Source organism: Phalacrocorax carbo, unplaced genomic scaffold (assembly GCF_963921805.1).
Source record: "Phalacrocorax carbo unplaced genomic scaffold, bPhaCar2.1 SCAFFOLD_58, whole genome shotgun sequence".
NCBI classification, from domain to species: domain Eukaryota; kingdom Metazoa; phylum Chordata; class Aves; order Suliformes; family Phalacrocoracidae; genus Phalacrocorax; species Phalacrocorax carbo.
Genome location: NW_026990389.1, coordinates 625,775 through 646,689, shown reverse-complemented (window position 1 = coordinate 646,689; position 20,915 = coordinate 625,775). Strand labels below are relative to the sequence as shown.

The following is a 20,915-nucleotide window of genomic DNA, read 5'->3' as shown; positions in this document are numbered from 1 at the left end:
CATAAGAATTGTACAAGCTCAACCAAATGCTTTTATAGTGAAGTGAGGTATTTTAAACAGGATTCATATATGCCAGACCAGTTTCACCTCTCCACGTTAGGCTTATTTCTCAAATTTGCTTAACAGGAAAAATCTGGTCCAAAGATCTTGGCAGAAAGGGGAAAAGTAAGGCTGCTCTTGAATTGCCTTCCGGGGGACTGCAGAAAGCATACTGAAGGGTTTTAAGACTGCAGTAGGTCTACGGAACACTGGCATTCCCCCCGTACAACAGGGATTTCAGAGCGCCTGCAGGAAAGAACTCAACAACCCCTTCCTGTGATTCCATTGAAACTGTATCCTTCAAACACCGCAACTGGAACCCAATGGATTGCAGTAGCTAGGGGTCGTGCCTTCCCCTATGACTAATAGATCTTCCTTCCTTTCCGCCAGCCCAGCCAGCCAGGCTCTTCTCCTTTCTCTGTAAATGGAGGACATGCCATCTCCACTGCTTCCTTTCTCCCCCTGCGTTATCAGTTTTGATTTAGCAGCTTACAGAGCCAATTACAGGCTAAACTCTGTAGAAAATGCCTCTCATTCTGCACGTCTGCAGACAGCACTCCCCTGAAGGAAGGGGGAAAAAGCAAGGCAGCAACTGTAGGCTAATCCATCTGTAGATGGACAACTTCAACGTATCTAACTTACACAGGGAAAGTTTTACAAGAAAAGCTCAATGCTCTGAGTTACGCATTTGAGAGTTCTAATCCTGCAAAACTCTCAACCTCAGTAAGGTCCTGTAGCAAACTGAACAGCTCATGTGCTAGTGTTGGCTCTTCTCACTTCTGCTGCCGTAGGTCATTTGCTTGGATGCTCCTTTTAGTGACTGACAGAAAAGCTGACCTGAAGGTCCCATCAGCCCCGAGTGAAGACAGGATTATTTCCATGGTATTGCACACTTGATGAGGATTTGTTCAGCACATTAAAAAACCCAAACTGTAGCAAAGATAAAATTAAACTAATTGGTTCTTACTAACAGAGGAAAACAAAAAACTAACAGTGGGCATTCACTTGTTAGGGAACTCAGCATTAGAAATACCTGACTCGGGAGGATCAAGTGGTCCTGTCCACAGAGGATTTTTGCTATGTAAAAAGTGCGCTCTTTTGGTTACTATGCATCCAACCTTTAAGACATTACCACCCGAAGCCTTGCCCGTTTTGTTCCGGGAGTACCTTGTGTTCATACGCTCACAGTACCAGAATTTTGCAGCACTGCCTATTGCAGACAACACTTGCTCATTCACCTATATCCATACGACTCTGCCTCCATCTCAGGGATCATTAGCCATCTAAAGACACAGCCAGAGGCCTACGCAGAGACTGTTCTTTCCACCAGAACCTGTGAGAACAAACACCACGTGCAGGTGGTCAGACGGGATGACATTTCTTACTGCTCATCTCAAGGTTGGCTATTTAAAGGTCTCCTCCTAACTAGACAATGACAAGAGCCCAGACATCATGCTATTAAGGACTTAAAATCCAGATATGGATCTAGCTGCTTTTTAAATTTGTTTTAATGCCTATGTTTATATTATCAGTAACAGGTGGCTAAATGCAGGCTAATCTCTAGAAACTGCTAAAACATGCTACAGAATGGGATTCCAACTTGGTATTCTGAATGACCACCTTACCAGAAGTACACTGTAGAGAAGAAGCCATCACAAGTCAGTCAGTGTTTAAGGAATTTTTATTAAACCAAGAACTTTATAATCCAAATTACGTTTCTTTGCTCAGCTATCAATTCTCACTGTCAACGAAAACAGCAGTGATATTCTGAGCTTTTCCACAGTAAAGAATTACAGAATTAAAGAAAGGAATGCTTTAAATTTTTGTACTGTGCTGAAAATTCTTTTCCCCTGGGTTTATAAAACATTAATTTGTATTTTTTTTATTTTACTACTTTTTTGAAATTTTAAATCAATAAGTAATCTAGGGCTAGCATTTGTTTTGCTAGCCCCAGCGTTGCTCTGTACATAAGCTTCAAAGTTTCCTTTCCTTTTTGTATTTATTTTATATTTTGCAATGTTTTTCTCAATATTTAATAGTTTTTCCACGTTTAGATTTTTTTTTTCTTCGGTGAAGCGAAGTTCTAGATTGTAGTCCCGGACCTTCCTGCAAACAAAAACAGTGACGTCAGCACCTTGTTTTCTGACACGCTTTCTGCAACTGAAAGCCCAATAGCACTTCGGGCTTTTGCAGTATCAACTACATCAAAGTTCTTCACAAACAGTGGATCAGAGTTACCCCCCACTTTTTAGAGTCATGAAAGTGAAGTATCCCAAGTCTGTGATACTGAGTAAGACAAAACCGACTCCAGAACTAAACAGTACTCTGGCACAGCATGGCCTTAGACAGCGGCCATGCGCAGTAGTTTGTTACTGTAACTAACTTGACTGCAGGTCTCCTCTACTCTTAGGGCCAGCATACCAGGGCTAATCGAATAACTACACTAGCAGCATGTTCAATTTCCAATTACTAAAACATCATGGAGCACATGGAGTAATGGTCTCAAAGTTTGGGCACCTTAGTTTAGGACAAAAAACTTATTCAGCACTTGCTTAGCTCCAGTATGAAAGCGTCACTAGTGTGGAAAAAATATGACTCACGTTCTGCCTCCAAAAGGGAGGTTGCAGAAATGAAAAGACCAAGAAAAAAGAAAATTTTAAGTGATCAAATGTTAAAGCAGGCATCTTCAACTGATAGCTATAAATGTGGAAAGTTCATATACAGGCGAAACCTAACTGGACTAAACAGAGAGCAGACTCCTGTATTATCCTCAACTCCATCTCATTTTCCCCTTTCAAAATTGTAAAGCTACCACCTTCTGCCTCTGCCTGTCATGCACGATTAAGATACTGAACCCAGAGAAGGCAATAAAGAAAATCAGTATTTTAATTAACATAAAAGATAAATTCACCAAAATGTGAAGTCAAGACAATATGTAGTTTAGTTTCTAGTTGTGTAATTTTAGATTTTGGCAAGTATAGACAAGTTATAGTGCAAATAAGCTATTTCATTTCTACGGAAAAATGGTTGGAGCATTGTTTCAAGCTTATTTCAATTCCACAAGTTCCTCTTGAACAACAGTATGAATAGTAGCATTTGACAGAACTGCCCATTTGTACACACGTGCCTAGAACTAATTCCAGCTAACTGTGCTGTTAAAAACCATGCTTTAACTCCAGCTAAATACGCCAGACACGTCATTAGCATTTGCTAACCAAGAGTGACAGAACTGGACAACAGGACTGAGGACAAAATTCGTTTACAGCTGTGACCACAGCTGCTACTTTCTGCGGCTGCAAATGATACAGAGCCTGGAAGCATGCTGCTTATAAGGCTACAGACTAAGGACAATCGCCCCAGTCAACCTGTAAAACTACAATGCTCGGAAAACTTACTTATTAAACACTCGGAACCCCAGTGGGATTATTAACTGCCTTTTGAGCAGCCTCTTTAGCTTGGTGGGCTTGTAGTACGGCTACAGCTTTATCAACCTGTTAAGTAAAGAAGAAAAATTAATAAAGGAAGCGTAGCAATTTCTGTATATTTAGGTTTGCACGTATAATTGAAAGATGTTTCATGTAAGCTGCTGCCACCCTTTGAAAGAGGGTATTCTGACTTCTCACCCTTGGCCACTGCTGCCTTGCTGCTGCTCCACTGTGCCAGCATGAACACCTGTTAAATCAGTGCAGACGTAACTACTGATAAAACTTGTGTAAGGCAGAAGTCCACCTACCTTCGAACGAAGAGACTCAGGAGACTCGAGCATGTAGAGGAGTTCAGAGTTGTCCATCTCCAACAACATACCAGTGATCTTACCCGCCAGAGTAGGGTGCATGCTTTGAATGAGAGGAAATAGACGTTCACCTAGAGAGAAAAATGTTACTCAGTGACAAATCTCATCTGACAAACAGCCTAGATTCACGGGAAAAGGGGAACAAACACCTTGTTCTACAGCTAAACCTATTTATTCTGCATTTTAAGTTTGATAAAAGAGTGCTTTGACTGTCCTTCTGCTACAAGGCATAGAGAGAGGTATCATGTACACACCTAACATCTGCTTTTGTTGTTGTGGAGGAGCAGAAGCCAACATGGAAGCAGTCAAGGGTTCCTGACCTTGCACATGGACAGCAGGCTGCAAATTGATTTAACACCATTTCAAAATTAAATTCTAGTTCATAATTAGGCTTCAAATACCCAACGTTCCACAACTCATCATAAACAATGCCTACACTGTCAGAAACATGGAAGAAATTACAACCAAGTCAATTTAATCAAATAGTGCTGGTTAAAGCTGAGTGATGCTGGAAACTGGTATCAGCTGCACCACTGTGGAGCAAACACCAGGAGAATTCAGGCTAAGATATCAAGGAACTGGAAAACATGAAGTAACACAGGATCACACCCTGTTCTCGGTGAACTTGAAATATACTTAAAACCCCAAGGCTGCAACACTGCTGCCACAGTGCAGAGCCTGAATTCTAGAATAACAAAGACAACTCTTAATCATAAGCACCCTCCTCCTTCCTCTACAAAAAACACCAGAAGCATGGACCAGTTCCTAAAGTTACATACCTGCTGCATAGCAACCTGCGGCTGTCTATTAAGATGCTGCTGAGGATTACGAACATCTCCAGTGTATGCGTATTGTAGTACTGTGCGTACAGCAGGAGCAGCTGCAGTGGCAGCTGCTGCAGGACGTGGACCCATTGTTTGTGCTGATGTATTAGCTGAAAAAAATAACAGAATTGAGTATGTGAATAATTCGTTTTTTTATTTAGCCTACACTGTACAAGTTACAAAAAGAGAACCAAACCAGCCCAAACAGAATAACTAATTTAGGTACTTTATTATAGAGTCATCTCAGTAGTATTGTCAACTGTCACATCACTAGTCGTATCTGAAGGTTCAAAGCTCAAAATTTTCTGGATGTTACTTTGAGTCACTTCACTAATGCACTGCTTTTCTTAGATGCTATTGGAAAAAAGATCTGTGAGAAAACATTCACTTTGGTGGAGTATTAATTTAACTTCATTTTAACCTCAAAGGACACTTGATTTCCCGAGCACACTATGTCAATAGTCATCCTAAAAAAGATACTTTCACAAAGCAGATAGCTAGAACATACTACTGCCTAATACATTCAGTGAGAATTAAGACTCCCTTACAATTAGTTCTGGTTCACTCAGTGATTTGCAGATTCTGCATACATGACGCTGGCTCACAGAATTCTATGACAAATAGTAAGAACTAAAATCCTATCATCTCAATATTTCTACATACGACCTGTCATTCCCATTGCCATGATGATGCTTAGAAATGGCAGAAGCTGTCATGTAGTATTATTAAAATGCACACCAAAAGAAGTAGTGCTCCATCCTGAAGAAATGGGACCACAGCAGGCGTCTCTGCTGGGACAACATTTGAGGCAAGAGCCAGAAAAGGAGGGAAGTGTTACCACACAATACTGAACTTAGACATGCATTTGAGCGATTATTCTGAATCAGCAAAATTAAAGAAGTCTAATACTTAAAGTTTGCATAAACAAAATTCACCAACACGTTGTGTTGACATGACTCGTGGAACTTGTGAGGAAGCTGGTCTCATGGTGCTAAATGGTGGTCTGGGTGCTGCTCGGCAGATAGCACCAGGCATGTTTTTGAATGCTATGTTTTAGAGAAAATAAAGTAAGTTACACGCTGAAACACCAAATGGTGAAAAGAGTTCGGAAGTAACACCGCTAATACAACAAAGAGAAGACTGATACTGTAATGCCATGAAATTTGAATATATTTTCATTACATACAAGGTGCAAAGGTAAATGCTATGGAGTTTACTGCAATCACTGGAAAGAGGTAAGGAAGTGACTTACGACGAGGTCTGGCACCCTGAGCAGTCCAGCGAGGACTAGGTCTAGCAAGTTGAGCGAGTTGATTAGTAGGATAGTATGCAGCAAAGTTCTGAGTCTGTCAAATATAAAAACATCGCGTGACTTTGTTATCTTTGAAGGGCACGCTGAACAGTCCCTCACCTTTCTGCTATGACATGAGAGTGCTGAAATTACAGACGTGCTAATAGTTACATTTACTGTTACATCTGAACAGATTTTATATACAGTACAAACCATTCAGTTACTCATCTCTACACGTACCTGTGGGACAGCTGCCATGAAGCAACCTGAAGGAGGTGCTGGCTGGTAAGGGTTGATTACAGGATTAGCTACGGCTCTTACATATGCCATTCTCTGCATATGCACGGTGGTGAGAAGAGCTTGGCGCTCTTCTTTACGCTGGGCTAGAGCTACATATAATGGTTTATTAGCCACAATTCTACCATTCATTTGTGTGACAGCTTTGGTGGCTTCTTCTGGTGATGAAAAGCATACAAATCCAAATCCTTTGCTGCGGCCACCTTCCATCATGACCTGTCAGCACAAAATTTAGTTTTAAAACAAAAGAATGTCTTGCGAGTTGAGTGGATATGAGTGTTTTTCAGCTTAATAGAAGTGAGACCACAGGTTTTACTAAAATGATTTATAAGAAGGAATATAATGCTTAATTAATAACTTGCTATTTACTGAATACTGATGAAAATCTCAGTGAGGTAATAACGAGCACATTATTGCACCAAAGATATTTTTTCTCACATTAATATCAGCACTCAGTTTATTTCAAGAAAGGATGATCATATGCATTTAACCTGAGATGTACAACAATCAGGAAAGCAGATATCCACGTATATAGTGGCAGTGGTAAGTGACTGGATCACACCTGTTAGTCAATGAAATAAATTACTCTTCCTTGGTGAAGGATCACTGTTCGTTTTCAGAGAAAGGATGAGCACAATCTTTACTTTACCTTTGCACTAGTGATTGTACCAAATGGGGAGAATTCTTTTCGAAGACGCTCATCATCAATCCCATCAAGATTTTTCACGTAAACCTTTGCACCCTAAAGAAAAGGCAAGTTATTTCTGAAAGCAAGTGACCTGGGTAAATCTAAAAATATCATAGAATAAAGTTGCTATTCTTGAATTAAAACTGAACCTGGTATCTGGTGAACCTGTCCTGCTTCATTTGTTCAAACTTGTGCTTCAGCTCCGTCTGTCTTTCCACCTTTTTCTGAGCCCAGCCAACATAGATTTGTTTCCCATTGAGCTCTTTGCCATTCATCTCATCTACAGCCTTCATTAACAAACAAGAAATTAGAAGTGTTTTGTATTCCAATGTTTTTTCAGGCATCCAAAAAAATGTAATTCAAATACGAAAAGTTACATAAGGATTCCAGAGAAAGAGGCGATCCGTCTCAAATATCACTAGTGGAAACAAATACCCCAATACTTCCCCCTGCTTAAGTGAAATGGAAATTGCTTTCCGAGCGTGTTTCTGTCCAGTTAAGAAAAGTCACAAAGGATGCAAAGAACTTTTCTTATATCAAGTTGGCAAAAAATAAATCAAGTCACATAATGAAGAACTATTTCTCCAGCCTCATCTTGCTAAAGGCAGAAAAAAGAAAGCAAATTAAGTTGAAAAGCTCTAATTCACACATTTGACTTGTTTTTAAAAGCAACATCTGAAACTGTAGCATCTAGCAGATTTTCTTATACTATATGTTAAGCTACAGTTGGCATATATGGCTTCTAAAAAGAATGTTGATATTTTCTTAAGAAAATACTTAAAAAGTATGAAAATATTACATTTTTTTCCTTTATGCTGTTTCAAGTTACAACTATTAAGATATTAAGACTCTGGCACAGATTTAGTCAATTAATTTAAAACTATAAGTCACCAGCTTACTGTATACCTTCAGAATCAAAGCCATTAAACACAGATTTACTGAGATATTAAAATTTTGTTATTTAAAACACCCAACAGGTGATTCTGATTACTGCAAAAGAAACAATTCATCTATGAATGTATGCAAGACTGAACAATGTAGATGTTAAGACAGACAGGATTTGTTCTAATCTCTTGTTTGTACACTTGCAGTACTGACAAATCACCGAAATGCCCTTTGAAAAGCAAACTTCGTTTGCTGCCCTGGTTTGTTCTGTGCTGAGTTTTTCTCCTGATGCTATGTCCCTACTGCCACAGTCAACTGACACATCAAAACAACCAGCTGACAAAGAATTAAGTTATACAGCACACTGGCATGTTAGAGACACAAACAAATTAAAATGACCCTTCTTCCAAAGGTACCCTTCAGAGTAAAAGCAACATCACAGGGCTCTACGACCGCTTTCTTATAGCTGTGCCAAACATGCTCCATAAAACTTCCCTGCTGACTTTGCACTGCTGAACTTTGAAAACACAATCCTTTCTGCCTTGCACAAATGTTTTGTGCAACCAAATTGGATCCAATGATTCATCTGGGTTTTGCAGAGATGTAATTATTTGCTACGCTTGCATGCTGCCTAGCATGAGGGAGTCCAAATCTCGTTGAGACCTTTAAAAGCCCAACTCCAGCAGGTTATTAAATTATTCAAGATTACCCATTTCTACACTAGTCCCAGCTGTCTCGGAGCATCTTGAGTTAATAGGCTCCTCAGATCAACTGACATTTGCTTGTTAGAAAGCATTCTAAATGACAGGAACTATGCTAAGTCATTTAGGAAGCAGACACCTGTTTTTGCAGTGTTCTTGACCAATTAAAAACCCTTAATGAATTCACAAGATTTCAAATCACTCAATGAAACGTATTATTCAGGTCTCAGTTACGGAATTCCTAAAGTGAAGTCCAAAAGCTTACTTTCTGGGCATCTTCATGTCTTTCAAAACTAACAAAGCCAAAGCCTTTGGATTTTCCACTCTCATCAGTCATAACTTTCACGCTTAGGGCAGGACCTAAAAAGAGAATGAAATACTTACGCTTCGTACATAGAACGTCTTCTCTTCACATTCTGAACATCCTGTTTGCAAGTCTTAACATTTAGTTTGTTTCACTTGTATTACAAAGGACTCCTGCACCAACCATAGTATCTAGTAAACATCACCCATTAATATAAAACTGCTACCGTGCCCTGATGCTGAAATTCAGCCATTACGGCTGAAGCCTGCCATGCTGAACTCAGAATCATAGAATTGTTAAGGTTGGAAAAGACCCTTAAGATCGAGTCCAGCTGCTAGCCTATTACTGCCATGTCCACCACTAAACCATACCCTCAAGCATTTATTTCTCTCCTACTGTACTTTCAACCAAAATGGGGTAGTGAATGAAACTGTTTTTCTCATTAAAAATTACAACATTTAAAAAGCATTAGTGCTTCCATCCTTTGAAATAGGTACCGAAAGTTGGAGGAGGAGGCCTTTCTGTTAGGCATGTGCCTCACCATTGATCCTGGTGAAAGGTCATCCCAGTTCATCAGTTCCAAACCTTTGAAAAATTGCAGTTCACAGACTCAATTGAGACAGATATTAGCAGCTAAATTTGCCACTGTTTTGACCATAGATGCTTCCAATAGTGAAAAGGAATTTCCTGTAAATGCTGCTTAGGGCTGTTATGGAGTATACAAGAGTATACAAGGCTTTGTCCTGCTTTACATGATGTCCACTGGAGAACAGCAAAAGCACGGAGGCAAGAAAATACAAAAGCTGAGGCTGAAAATAGATGTGCCCTATAAACCAGTGTAACAATCTGTAACTGAATTAATCAGTTTGCCACTTCCTATTTCAATGGTGACACATCATATATATTGCTAGATCATGATCATATGCCTGCCATAATTTTGCCCCATGCATAACTGAGGTTCAAGACAGAACCAAATAGCTTGCCAATGGAAAAGTTCTCTATAATTTCCTATTAGGACGACCTCCGCAATGCAACCAAATAACGAAAGCAGAGATACTCTGAATAAAGAAAAGTCCGCAGGTCAATGAAAGCAATAGCAAACTCAATTGTCATGTATCCGGTAGAGAATTCATAACATCATTCTGTACTGAAAGAGAAAAACACTTCTATTTGCAACTTAAAAGAATTTGCAAAACCCATTCAAAAGATTATTTGGACACACTATTTTTCAGATTATTGGAAACAATTCTGATGGCAGGATTACGTATGCTATTCTGCATATTTAGAATTCTGAGTGGTATTACTGCACTTTGAATCTGAAATTGGAATTAAGTATCAACTTTTCAGTACCTTTAATTTTTATTTTCTTAAATCAACATCAGACAGCCAGCTGATTCCTTGTGCTATAAGGTACTGTACAGATAAGATATAAGCAGTAAACTGAAGTTCACTCATTTATACAAAGTTTAAGGCATTACCAAACTTGCCAAAGAGTTCCTCAAGTCTCTCATCATCCATGTCTTCTCCGAAATTCTTGATGTAAACATTGGTGAATTCCTTTGCTCTGGCTCCAAGCTCTGCCTCACGTTCCTCGCGAGATTTAAACCTTCCAACAAATCTAGTTGCAGGAGAACAGAATAGTGTAGATTAAAGGAGTCTGTCAAGGTTTGAAAATTTACTTTTATCCTCTGGCATCAAATTTTATTCTTAATCATTGTTCATTATAGGCATGAAATTCTTTAGATAAAATATTTACAACAGAACTCCATCAGAAAAACAATTTCGCTGTCCTTGCTACATCAGTGTGCTTATCACCATTACTGGCATAAATATGCTTTCAAGCCATTGGCGAGATTGTTCACTCTTATAAAACAGCCTTTGACAACAGGAGCTGGACAGTGGGAAAGAGTAATAAGTACAGTGGCTAAACAGAAATTCTAGATATCAGCATAATCCCTCTGCCATACTAAAAAATTGGCAGCCTTAAAGCAGTTACTGTTCTCTGATCCAATTTTTAAGCAAGGAGTATTTAACTAACCTCCCCCCACTCCCTTACACACCTCTCCAGCCTATACCACAGCAAGACTTTTGTTTGATTTGTGGTTTTGTTGGGTTTTTTTTTTTTTTTTTTAATAGGCATAGAAGAATGAAGAGTTCAACCTGCTCTTCAGTCAAATGCCGTTGCAAATTGGCTGGGAACACCAAAGGTCAGTTCATACCATCAGAGAAAGAACAGAAGCTGAACAAAACACCGCAACCCAAGGAAGTGCAGGCGTCACATGGCTAACACTGATTTCTGACCATTTTGCTCTTGAATCATATTGTCCAACTTTGTAGCTCCAAATCTGACAAATCCAATTAAGTAGCATACAGTAACTCAGCGTTTTCTTAAACTCTGACTTCACCCGATTTATAGCAACAAGGATGTAGAAATGATAGTGCAATTTATCCTTTAGATTTTGATAGTGAGTGAAGTACTTGAATTCACTTTTAAAAACCTTGCCTGAATGGAAATTCAAAGCAAAATTAACTAACATGATGTCTTTTACCAAAGTTTATATAAATCACGTGCTTTTATGACTACATGCTGACTTTTTTTACTAATTTTAAAAAGTTGCATAAAGATGGAAGCTGAGTAAAAACATCCACAGTACCCCAGTCAAGGGCAGAACAAGCAGGAAAACTAAAGTTTTGAAATACAAGTTCTCCCTGTATGTGGCTTGATCCATCCATCTCTGCATGCAAAAATAATGCATGACGGTAAGCTGATGCTGATTTCTGTTTTCTGTTTCCAAAACCTCTCAAGGATTTACAGAGCTATTCTTTTACAACTATACCAAATACCATAATGGTCCCTTAGGCATAGCTGTGAGGCAGTCGGCCCTGCCTCAAGCCTAGATATCACTAACCAAGTAGACAAGTAACTTTTCTCCCTACCGTATAGGACAGCAAAAATGTTTACAACATAATGTCTCTCAGTTTTATTCTCTACTCCTATTTCCTAGATATACCTATTAAGAGACATTCATGTAAAGACATTAGTGTAATCCGACCCCTATTCAGGACTGCGTAACTCTAGAACTTTAAGTTTCATCCAAAAAATGGGTAACATACCTATCCCACAACTCTTATAAATGAAGTATTATTCAGAATACCCAATGGATTGTATTTTATCTCAGACTAGTAAGATCAGAAAACCAAAGACGTTCCCAAATCCTGATTACAGCATTAGCTTGTAAGACAACTAATAGAACAAGTTTTTTTCCCTAGACTCCATTATTAGCATTTTCTGAACTTATTCTGCCTTTAGAATAGGCAGGTGACACAATGCATCGTATTCCTAGCACTAAAATTCTAAATCCTCTTCAAAATTAGAAATTTTTAGAACCACCTGTCTTTTCTAGGTAAGCCTTAAATATTTGTCCGCTGCAAAATGAACTTCAGTCTGTTGATCCCCAGCTACGCATTTATGTACTTACACTTTGCGGCCATTAAGCAGCATACCATTCATTTTTTCAATAGCTCTTTCTGCAGCTTCTTGTCTCTCAAAATGTACAAATCCATAACCCTTGGATCCACTTTCATCACATACCACCTATTAAAGAAAAAACCCTGTTGCAATACCCATGGAGTGTTTCCAGCGTAAATTGAGTTTTTTGTGTCAAACCATTAAACGCAGAAATAATTTTCCACTAACCTTAGAAGATAGGATGTTTCCAAAAGCAGAAAACGTGTCCCACAAAGCTTTGTTATCAATTGATTTGTCCAAGTGTTCGATGAAGATATTTCCTACACCACTTCTGCGTAGAGATGGATTGCGCTCAGACCACATGATGCGCACTGGTTTGCCTTTGATGACATCAAAGTTCATGGTATCCAAAGCTCTTTCAGCTGGAAAAACATCATGGAGTTAGTAAGAAATGCTAAAGTTATCTTAATAAGGACACAATAGCATTTGAAGTGCAATGCTCCATAAAATTTTCACTGTTTTAAGTCCAGTAGCACCAAGATGCCAACCCAAGCCTCCAATGTAAATAACCCTCACTCCGTTTTATGCAAGTAAAAACTAGCAAAAACTCCTCAGCAAAAGCTGTGCTCAGGAGACAGGAAGGAGCACAAGTCAGCTAAACAAGCTGTAGAAAACCCAATAGCCTAAAGGGTTGGACCCCATCATGAAAATATGGTACAGTGACAGGAGAAAACATATTGAGGGATGACAGTTACTACCTATTCCACAGGAGGAAGAGTTTTAGCACTTGTGACAATCAGCTGACCACTCCCACATCACATAGATATATATTGTACCAATAAGAATATTTTCAGGGGCACAGCATGTGCCTATATGAGGCCTTTTATAAACATTAACAACAGAAGTCCTAAATCACCAATACCCCTAAACTGACAAAATTTCTTTGCTAGGTGGAGTTCAAGCCTGGTTCAGGCAGCTGTTCCATCCAACTCCTTCCTTAGTGACAAAAAAGATCTGTGACGCACTTCAGGGCAAGGAACAGCTCAAAGATATTTAAAACTAGCACTTACTTAATTTTGAAAATCTGAAATTATACGTATATATTAAAAGCTTATGACAAAATACATACAAGCTCAATGAAGGAGCAAACATTAAGACAGCAAAACAAAGTAGCGTAACCCAGGTTTTGTTACTCCAGTGAAGCAGTTTTTCCAGTAGAACTCCACAACTAACTTTTCAAAGCCTGAATGTAAGTTCTCAGTGTATTTAGATAGGGAATTATCACGACTTCTTCAGTTTTCATACGTCCCATCAAAGCAACATGACATGTCTGTGATGTTTTAATTCATAAAGGTATTTAAGGAAGAAAGAGCAACAGTTCTCAGGTATGGCAGACACATTTTAAGATCTCCCACATCAGCTCCTTTTCATCGTTCCTGCACATCTGGAAGAACACTGAAGAAAGTCCCAGTAAATACCTGAAGCCACACTCATTGGTATGAACTCGCTTTGCACAGAGCAGAGCAATGTGATGTTAACAAGGCTGAAATGGATTTGGTATTAGTTTGAAAACAGTAACTACATCAGTTAATTGCTCTTTTTAGGAGAAGGACCAAGGGCCAATCCCATTGTGAAAACCCTTATGTTTTTCTTCTTTAAGTGCTGCTTTTATCTTTAGCTATGTTGCTGGATATCACGGCCAAAGAAAATTTGCAATCAGCCTCTGGTTCAGCTGGTACACAATGTTTTACGTCCTTTTTTGCCATGTTTTCAGATTACAAGTGAATTTTAATATCATAGTCTCTGAAAGACATCTGTAGAAGTTAACAGGACAGGCTTCTAACATTTCCTCATAAAAACCCCCTCATGTATTGATACTATTACCGTATTCACATGACAGTAGCAAGTCAACAACAGATTTAAGCTGAAGCCGCAAAAAATACAAGCTTTGCCAGTCTTTTAAATACGTTAACAAGGCTTGCACAAGCTTTAATATAAATTAAGCAAGGGAGAAAATACAACCTAGATACTGATAATGAGAAACAAAAAGCACTGGAAGGCTCTACATTACAACAGGAAAAAAAAAGATGGCCGAAAAATAAGAACCATGGATATCAGACTGGCCACAGTAGAAACATCTAACACTTTGGTATTGCCCTGGAAATCATTAGAACTATTACTGCCAGCACCAGCAAAAGTGCCAGCAACAAACAGTTCATTAGTTCCAGAAGTAGTAACAGGGCTTCCTTTACTAGAAAAGAGGCTTTTCTAATACATGCTAATTGCTTCTAGAATAATCCTGATGCTCCTGTGTGTTCCTGGGCACAGTTCCCAAACATCTGACTCAAAGTGGGTCCTAGCCTTCGGAAACATTACCTCTCTCCACTAATACTGAGCACGTATCTTAGACGAATGCGATTTCTCCAGAAAGGCAAGGCCAGCATGGAAACTCTCAACAGCTCTCCTCTTCTATGGAGCAGAAGTACCAGAAATTTAAAGATTTCTGCTTAATCAACACTACATTGTCATTCCACAACAGATTTTAAGACGTTACTAGAATACATCTCCAACCAGGTACAAGCTACTGTCATTAAAATTCACAACCAGTAAAACTGGCTTACTTTCCTTACACTTCAGCCATAAAAGGCTGCGCACCGTTTGCAGAACGCAATTCCATTCAGCAGTTCACTTGTTACCAAGTGGACACACCTACCCATGCTGTAACTTTTGCCGATTCTGCTGGAGCTTTTATTGAATGAGTCACCAGCTCCCATTTTAGTTGCGGGCAACTGGACAGCCCTCTTTAGTAACAATTTCAAAATCACATGGAGTATACGCTTAATGCTAAACTGTGCTAAACGTACATAGCAATAGCTATAAAATAAACACCTGGAAACATAATAATTCAAAAAAACCTGAAGGGAGAAGCGCAGTTTCAGATTGCTCAAGAATATTTCCAGTTTAGTGACTAAACAAGGTCTGGGTTTTACTCCAGACTATGACTCAAATTCAGAAAAGGCACAACTATGAAAAGTGCACATACCTCACAAATGTGTCATCAGGCCCAATTAGTTCTTGGAAGAGCTTTGAGATCCCTAGTTTACAGCCAGCTGGTGATGTCAAACACACCTTCAAAGACATTTTTCAAAACCCCAGCTAGTTGTTACTAGCTGTTTAACAAGCATAGCCTGAGACATAGCTAAGAATTAGGCTAACACTAGCTGCCAAGAAAAGGCAGCTAGTTTGGAATCAAAATAAAACCAGTACTACTGTAAGAATAACCATTCATCCTCAGAGCCCCTATTTAAAGGTTTCAGCAAATGGATAGACAGATCCATTAATGAAAAAGATCAGCAAATGCTTTCTCGGTATTGGCCAAGAACATAGAATTCTAAAAAAGCTGCAAAAGTCTAATCATACAAACTCATTTAAGTATATTTTAAACAAGTGCTTCCAGCTACGTGCCAGACGCAACTTTGATACAGATGAGAACTACTTTTAGCTGAACAGGACTAGGTGTAGAACAAAACACGCGTGCTTCCCAAAGACCAAAAAAACCCCTTGTAACATTTGCAGTAACAGCATTTTGGCAAGAGGCACATTCTCAAACCCTGAATGCAACGCACTGCTCAGGTGAAAAAGCTGTCTTTGTTCCCACATCTGACAAATTACAAACTAAGTCACAAAGCCCAGGGTTGAACAGGTTGCTCAACTAATGACAATGATGAAGTCGGCCCTTACAGAATTCTATCATTACTAAGGAGAAGCATCTGAATCACCTTCAACTTCTGCCTTCACATTATCATATCGCAGTGCCGAACTGTGCTAACCACTTATTTTTCTCTTTGAGAGTAAACTGTGCCGTAAGCTTTTATCAAATGAAAGCAAAGTATGTTAAAACAAGCATTCAAACCATCTCATCCTAAACAACAGCTGAATAAATTAAAAGCTATCTGAAGCGAGAGCTGGTAACAGGTGAAATATCTGCCTATTAAAAAGATGAGACAGTAACTTTTACTACCTACATACGGATATCATGGGTACACCAAAGTCTGATCTGATAACGGCTACACGCTAAAGCCAATCTTGAAAGCCAGTTAATCTGATTGCTTGAGAAGTCTGTAATTCCAATGTCTCACGTTGATATGCTTGAAAATAAAACCATTATAACAGAAAGCTGTTTACTTAACTGTACTTGAAATCAAGCACGTTCTAGCTGGCCAAATTTATTCTTTTAGTTGGACTCCACAAAACTTAGAGCTGGTCACATTCAGATCTTTCACCCAAACACCCTCCAAAAGAACAAGCCAGTTTGCCAAACTTGGCACAAACGTGACCAGAACTACATGGAAAGTTTCTTTACAGACATAACTTTAGAGAACCAGCAACACGTCGTATAAAGCAAGTTTGATAAAAAGAGACAGCTTGGGAAACAGAATGCCGTAGAGTTTACTACCAGGAGAAAGGGATGAGAATACAGCTTCCCACATGAAAAGCAAGCATAGGAGGCCCAAGTAATTTCATCCCGTCCCTACACGTGACAGACCTGACACGGTGTTTTAGCTTATTTTGCTTTCGCCTGTGGTTTGACTGGACGTCTATGAAACTACCAGGCGATCCGGTACGTCCTACTTCCTTCTTTTGGGCCTCTTAATCACCCAATACACACCCAGCTCCTGCGTAGTTACTAAAAGATGCTAATGACTGGGATGCTTTATTCAAGCCAGCCTTCATCTCGGATTCTCGATGCAGCCGCGCACGGAGGTGCCAGCCTGTGGAGAAGCCGCCTGCACACACAGACAGACACACAGACACCCACCCTCCCCACGGCCGCCGGGAGCCGTACCGGCCCGGGTCAGCTCCCCCAGGCTTCCGGCGGGGGCCCCCGGGTCCTTCCCGCCCATCACCGCGGCCTCGCGGCTGCTCTCGGTCGCCGGCGGCGGGACGCGGAAGAGCCTCCCCCCACCCCCGCCCCCCTCCCCGCCACGAGGCGCGGGCGGCCCCGGGCCGCGTGTCAGCTAGACGTGGCCCCCCCACGCGAGCCTCCCCCCACGCGGGGCGCCAAATTCGCCCGCGTCCCGGCAAGGGGAAGCGGAGGCAGCGGAGGGAAATGGATGCGGGGCGGCGGCGGCGGCGCCAAGCCCTGGTGGGGGCGGCGGAGAAACACGGCTCCTCTGCCGGCGGCCGCCCCGGCGCTCCCCTCACGCCGCCGCCTCGCCCGCCGGCTCCCTCCCGCCCCATCCCATGCCTTTCCCGCGGCCCCTCACCGTCAGCAGGCTGCTGGAAGTTGACATAGGCATAACCGAGCGACCGGCGGGTGATCATATCCCTGCAGACGCGGATGGAGAGGATGGGCCCGACGGGGCTGAACTTCTCGTAGAGCATGGCCTCCGTCACGTCGGGGTGCAGATCCCCCACGTAGAGGGAGGCCACGGGGTAGCTGGGGGCGCTGGGGTTCATCCTGCCGCCGTCTCCCGGAGCGGGGGCGGGCGCTGACGAGGCGAGGAGGCCGCGGCGGCCCGGCGGTCCGCTGAGGGGAAGGGCCGGCGGCGGGGGGGCTCACGCGCCGGAGGCGGATGCGAAACTTAACGGCTGCAGGAGGCTGTTGAGTGGCGGCGGGCGGGTCCTGGCGCGCGCGGTGCCGGGCCTCGCGCGGTGACGGCGGCGGCGGCTGGCGCTGGCCTCGGCGGGGGTCGGGATCGCTGTCTCCTCTCGGCTGCGCCGGGTCCGGGGGGGGCTTCGCTTCACCGGGTTATTTTATATCAACCCGGCCGGTTGCAGAAGGTTGACGGGAGGTGAAAGAGGGAAGGATTATTATTTTTTTTCAGGTGGTTTTTTTTTTTTGCTTTTTTTTTTCCATTTTTGTTTTTTTGCATTTTTTTTTTTAAATATTTTTAGTAATAAATGGTGCGGCGGGGCCGGGCCGGCGTGTCCGGGTGCCCGGAGCACACGCACTGCGCACACAGCTCCGACGGCGCCCGGGGGACAAGGGGAAGGCCGCCGCCCCGGCCGCGCGCTATATATACCCGCCCCCCACCGCGCCGCACGCCACGCACCGACCGCGCGCACCGCGCAGGCGCCGCCGCGGGAAGGGGGCGGAGAGACGCGGGGCGACGGAGCCCGGACGGGGAGGGGAGGGGCGGCTGCGCCGACCACGCATGCGCGGCGGGTGTGGCGGGGGGCGGGGAGGGAGCGCGCCTGCGCCTCCCGACGTCACCGGGGGTGCGGGGGGGGGGCTCGGCGCCAGGGCGCATGCGCATGCGTCAGGGCACCTGTGCGCGCCGGGTGGGGGGCAGGCGGGCGGGTCAAAGGGCGCGTGCGCACCGAGCGGACCAACGGCATAGCGGCGTAGGGCGGGAGGGGGTGGGGTTAGCGGCTGCGCGCATGCGCCCCGCCCCGCGCGCGTCTCAGGCCGCCCGCGTGGGGAGCGGCTGCTGGCAGTGGCGCGCGCGCGCGCGGGCGGGCGAGGAAGGTCGCGTGCCAGCCCTTCCCTCCCGGGGCGCATGCGCGGGGGGGCAGCTTCCGGCGTGAGCGTCGTGAGTGGGCGAAGCTCCCGCCGCTGTAACGGCCGCCGGTTGGTGGCGCCTCAGCTCCCCCCCCACCCCATGCTCCCCGTTCCTCGCGAGGGTTTGAGGCTGCCGTACGGGAAACGGGCGCTCTCCCTCCCCTTCCTGTGGCGGCTCGCCGGTGACTCTCGGCGCCCCGCTGCCCCCCTGCTAGGGGCGCTCGCTCCCCGTGCCCAGCCGTGGGGCCGCTCAAGGGTGAGCGCGAGCCTCCTCCTTCTGGCGCCCGGGCTTGGAAGTGTGTGTGTTTGTTTGCTTATTTTTTTCACCGCTGGCTTGAGCGTTGGGTGCCGTGACCTCCCGGGCTTGGCGCGCTCGCACCTGTAGGCAAACGTGCGGCTGGCTCACCGGGAGCCCAGCGGTGCCCTTAATTAACCCCCCCGCCCGCCAACCCCGAGCCTTGCGAAGCAGAGGCACGCCTTTTCCGGGCTGCGGATTTTGCTCAAGAAGCGGTGGCGGGCTGGAGCAAAATGCGAAGCTGCGCGCCGGGAGGAGGATTGTCAGTAGGCTGGGAAAGCCTATTTTAGCGGAGACGGAGCGTTTAGGATCTGCCCTGCTTGTTCCTGAAGTTTAATGTATTTGGTCGCTGTATTCTCTGTCAAAACATTGAAGTTTTGGTTGTAGATTGGATAGTACCGGGAATTAGCTGGCCGTCTTTCTGTAGCTCTGAAGTGTGTGTAAGGCATCTGCCGTTATCCTAGGCAGTTTGGGGGTGGGAATGATGAACGGCAAAAATGTCCTGTTAGAAGCCTGTCAAATCACTGTCGTGACCTGTGCCATATAATTTTTCGGGGAGAAGAAGCAGTCCTGCGGATTTTAAAAAACCTGTGGCAAGTGTACTGCTGATTTACTTTTAGCCAGCTTCTCCAGTCCTAAAAAATGAGGCCTTTCACAAAAAAGGGAAGGTATTTTCTTATCTTTTAGAATTCTATGTTTTTTCATTATCAACCAATTAAACGTTTCCAATTCTTAGAAAAGAATAGAATCGAATCAAATGTGCTGCATTCCTGCGAAACAAATTAGTATAGATGAAAGGCAAGAAGCCAGATCTTAGTTTTGGAGAAGTCTTGGAGATAAGCTCTTTTATGTTTAATGTTGTTGTTCTTCTCTTGGGGGGTTTGTTTTTCCTTTTTCCCCACGTAGTTTCAACAGAAAGAGGAAGAAATGCCAGCATTTTCATATCTTGTTTTATTTTTTTGTTTTATATTTCATATCTTGTTTTATTTTTCTTTCACCAGCATTTACCATCTCAGGTTTAAGCAGAGCCGTAGGAGGGAGTACTTGTGGAATTCTGCTGTCACGTGTGAAGAGTTCCGCTTGTGCTCAGCAGCTGCTGCAGTTTTACTGCCTCTTGTTGGAGGTCACCAAACCCATGGCAGCGCTGGCATCTCCCCATCTGCTTCGTGGCAAAGTATGGCATCTGTGTTCAACCCCACCCCACCCTGTGCTGCTGCTTTAAACTGAGATGATGGTGACTTTGTGTTTGAAGCAGCTGACAAATGAACGTGCACTCCTCTGCTGGCCCTGCTATAGCAATGGTTACTTCTGTCAGACGAGCGAAGTAAAATGCCAGAGCCAACAGTATCTTACAGTGAGATCTGATGTGTTTTTATAGGAAAAGTAAAAATCTCTAGTTTAAACACTGGTTTATAATGCCCTCCCTAGGATGTAACGTGTACTGTTCCTGTTTCTGCTCTCTCCCTTCCTTGCCTGGTTCTGTTCTTCAGCACACCTCCTTTCCTCAGACTGTCGTTTTTCAGACTGCTGCTTTTTTTGTGCTTAGCTCTGTCATTAGCACCTGGTGTATTCTTACATGTTTCTTCTTGCCTAGGCATGTTTTGCTCTTTCGTGTGAGTTAGGTCACTCCATTTCTGCCCTCAGCGCTCCTGGATGATGGCAAGAAAGAGCCAAGAGCATGGCGGGGCATTTCTTTTCTCTTGACAAATTAAAAAAAAAAAAACACCCAACATTTGTAAGTTTTGTTCAGCAGAAGGGGACTTTATGGTGATCTTGCAACAACATATGACATACCGCCTCTTAACACATGACCTCAGAGTTTTC

The 20,915-nt window shown here is 43.0% G+C and overlaps 1 protein-coding gene across 1 annotated transcript; it reads right to left on the bottom strand.

Moving 5' to 3' along the window:
• Positions 1-1,702: 1,702 nt before the first annotated feature.
• Positions 1,703-18,294, bottom strand: LOC135311096 (polyadenylate-binding protein 1-like). Its single transcript, XM_064440246.1, has 15 exons — positions 17,559-18,294; positions 12,520-12,713; positions 12,302-12,417; positions 10,301-10,440; positions 8,784-8,878; positions 7,082-7,219; positions 6,894-6,986; positions 6,188-6,460; positions 5,909-6,002; positions 5,592-5,702; positions 4,612-4,766; positions 4,087-4,171; positions 3,773-3,903; positions 3,435-3,530; positions 1,703-2,145 (listed from the first exon to the last, which is right to left on the bottom strand). The coding sequence occupies exons 1-14, from the start codon at positions 17,749-17,751 to the stop codon at positions 3,438-3,440; spliced, it is 1,911 nt and encodes a 636-aa protein (XP_064296316.1). The 5' UTR covers positions 17,752-18,294; the 3' UTR covers positions 1,703-2,145; positions 3,435-3,437.
• Positions 18,295-20,915: the final 2,621 nt, after the last annotated feature.

What these genes read in the sequence shown, in the direction of transcription:
- LOC135311096 (XM_064440246.1), bottom strand. Translation starts at nt 17,751, where the DNA reads ATGAACCCCAGCGCCCCCAGCTACCCCGTGGCCTCCCTCTACGTGGGG. An exon ending in CGCAGGTTGCTATGCAGCAG is followed by an intron (nt 4,172 to 4,611) that starts GTATGTAACTTT and finishes ATCAATTTGCAG; the next exon opens with CCTGCTGTCCATGTGCAAGG. An exon ending in ACAACAAAAGCAGATGTTAG is followed by an intron (nt 3,904 to 4,086) that starts GTGTGTACATGA and finishes TTTTCTCTCTAG; the next exon opens with GTGAACGTCTATTTCCTCTC.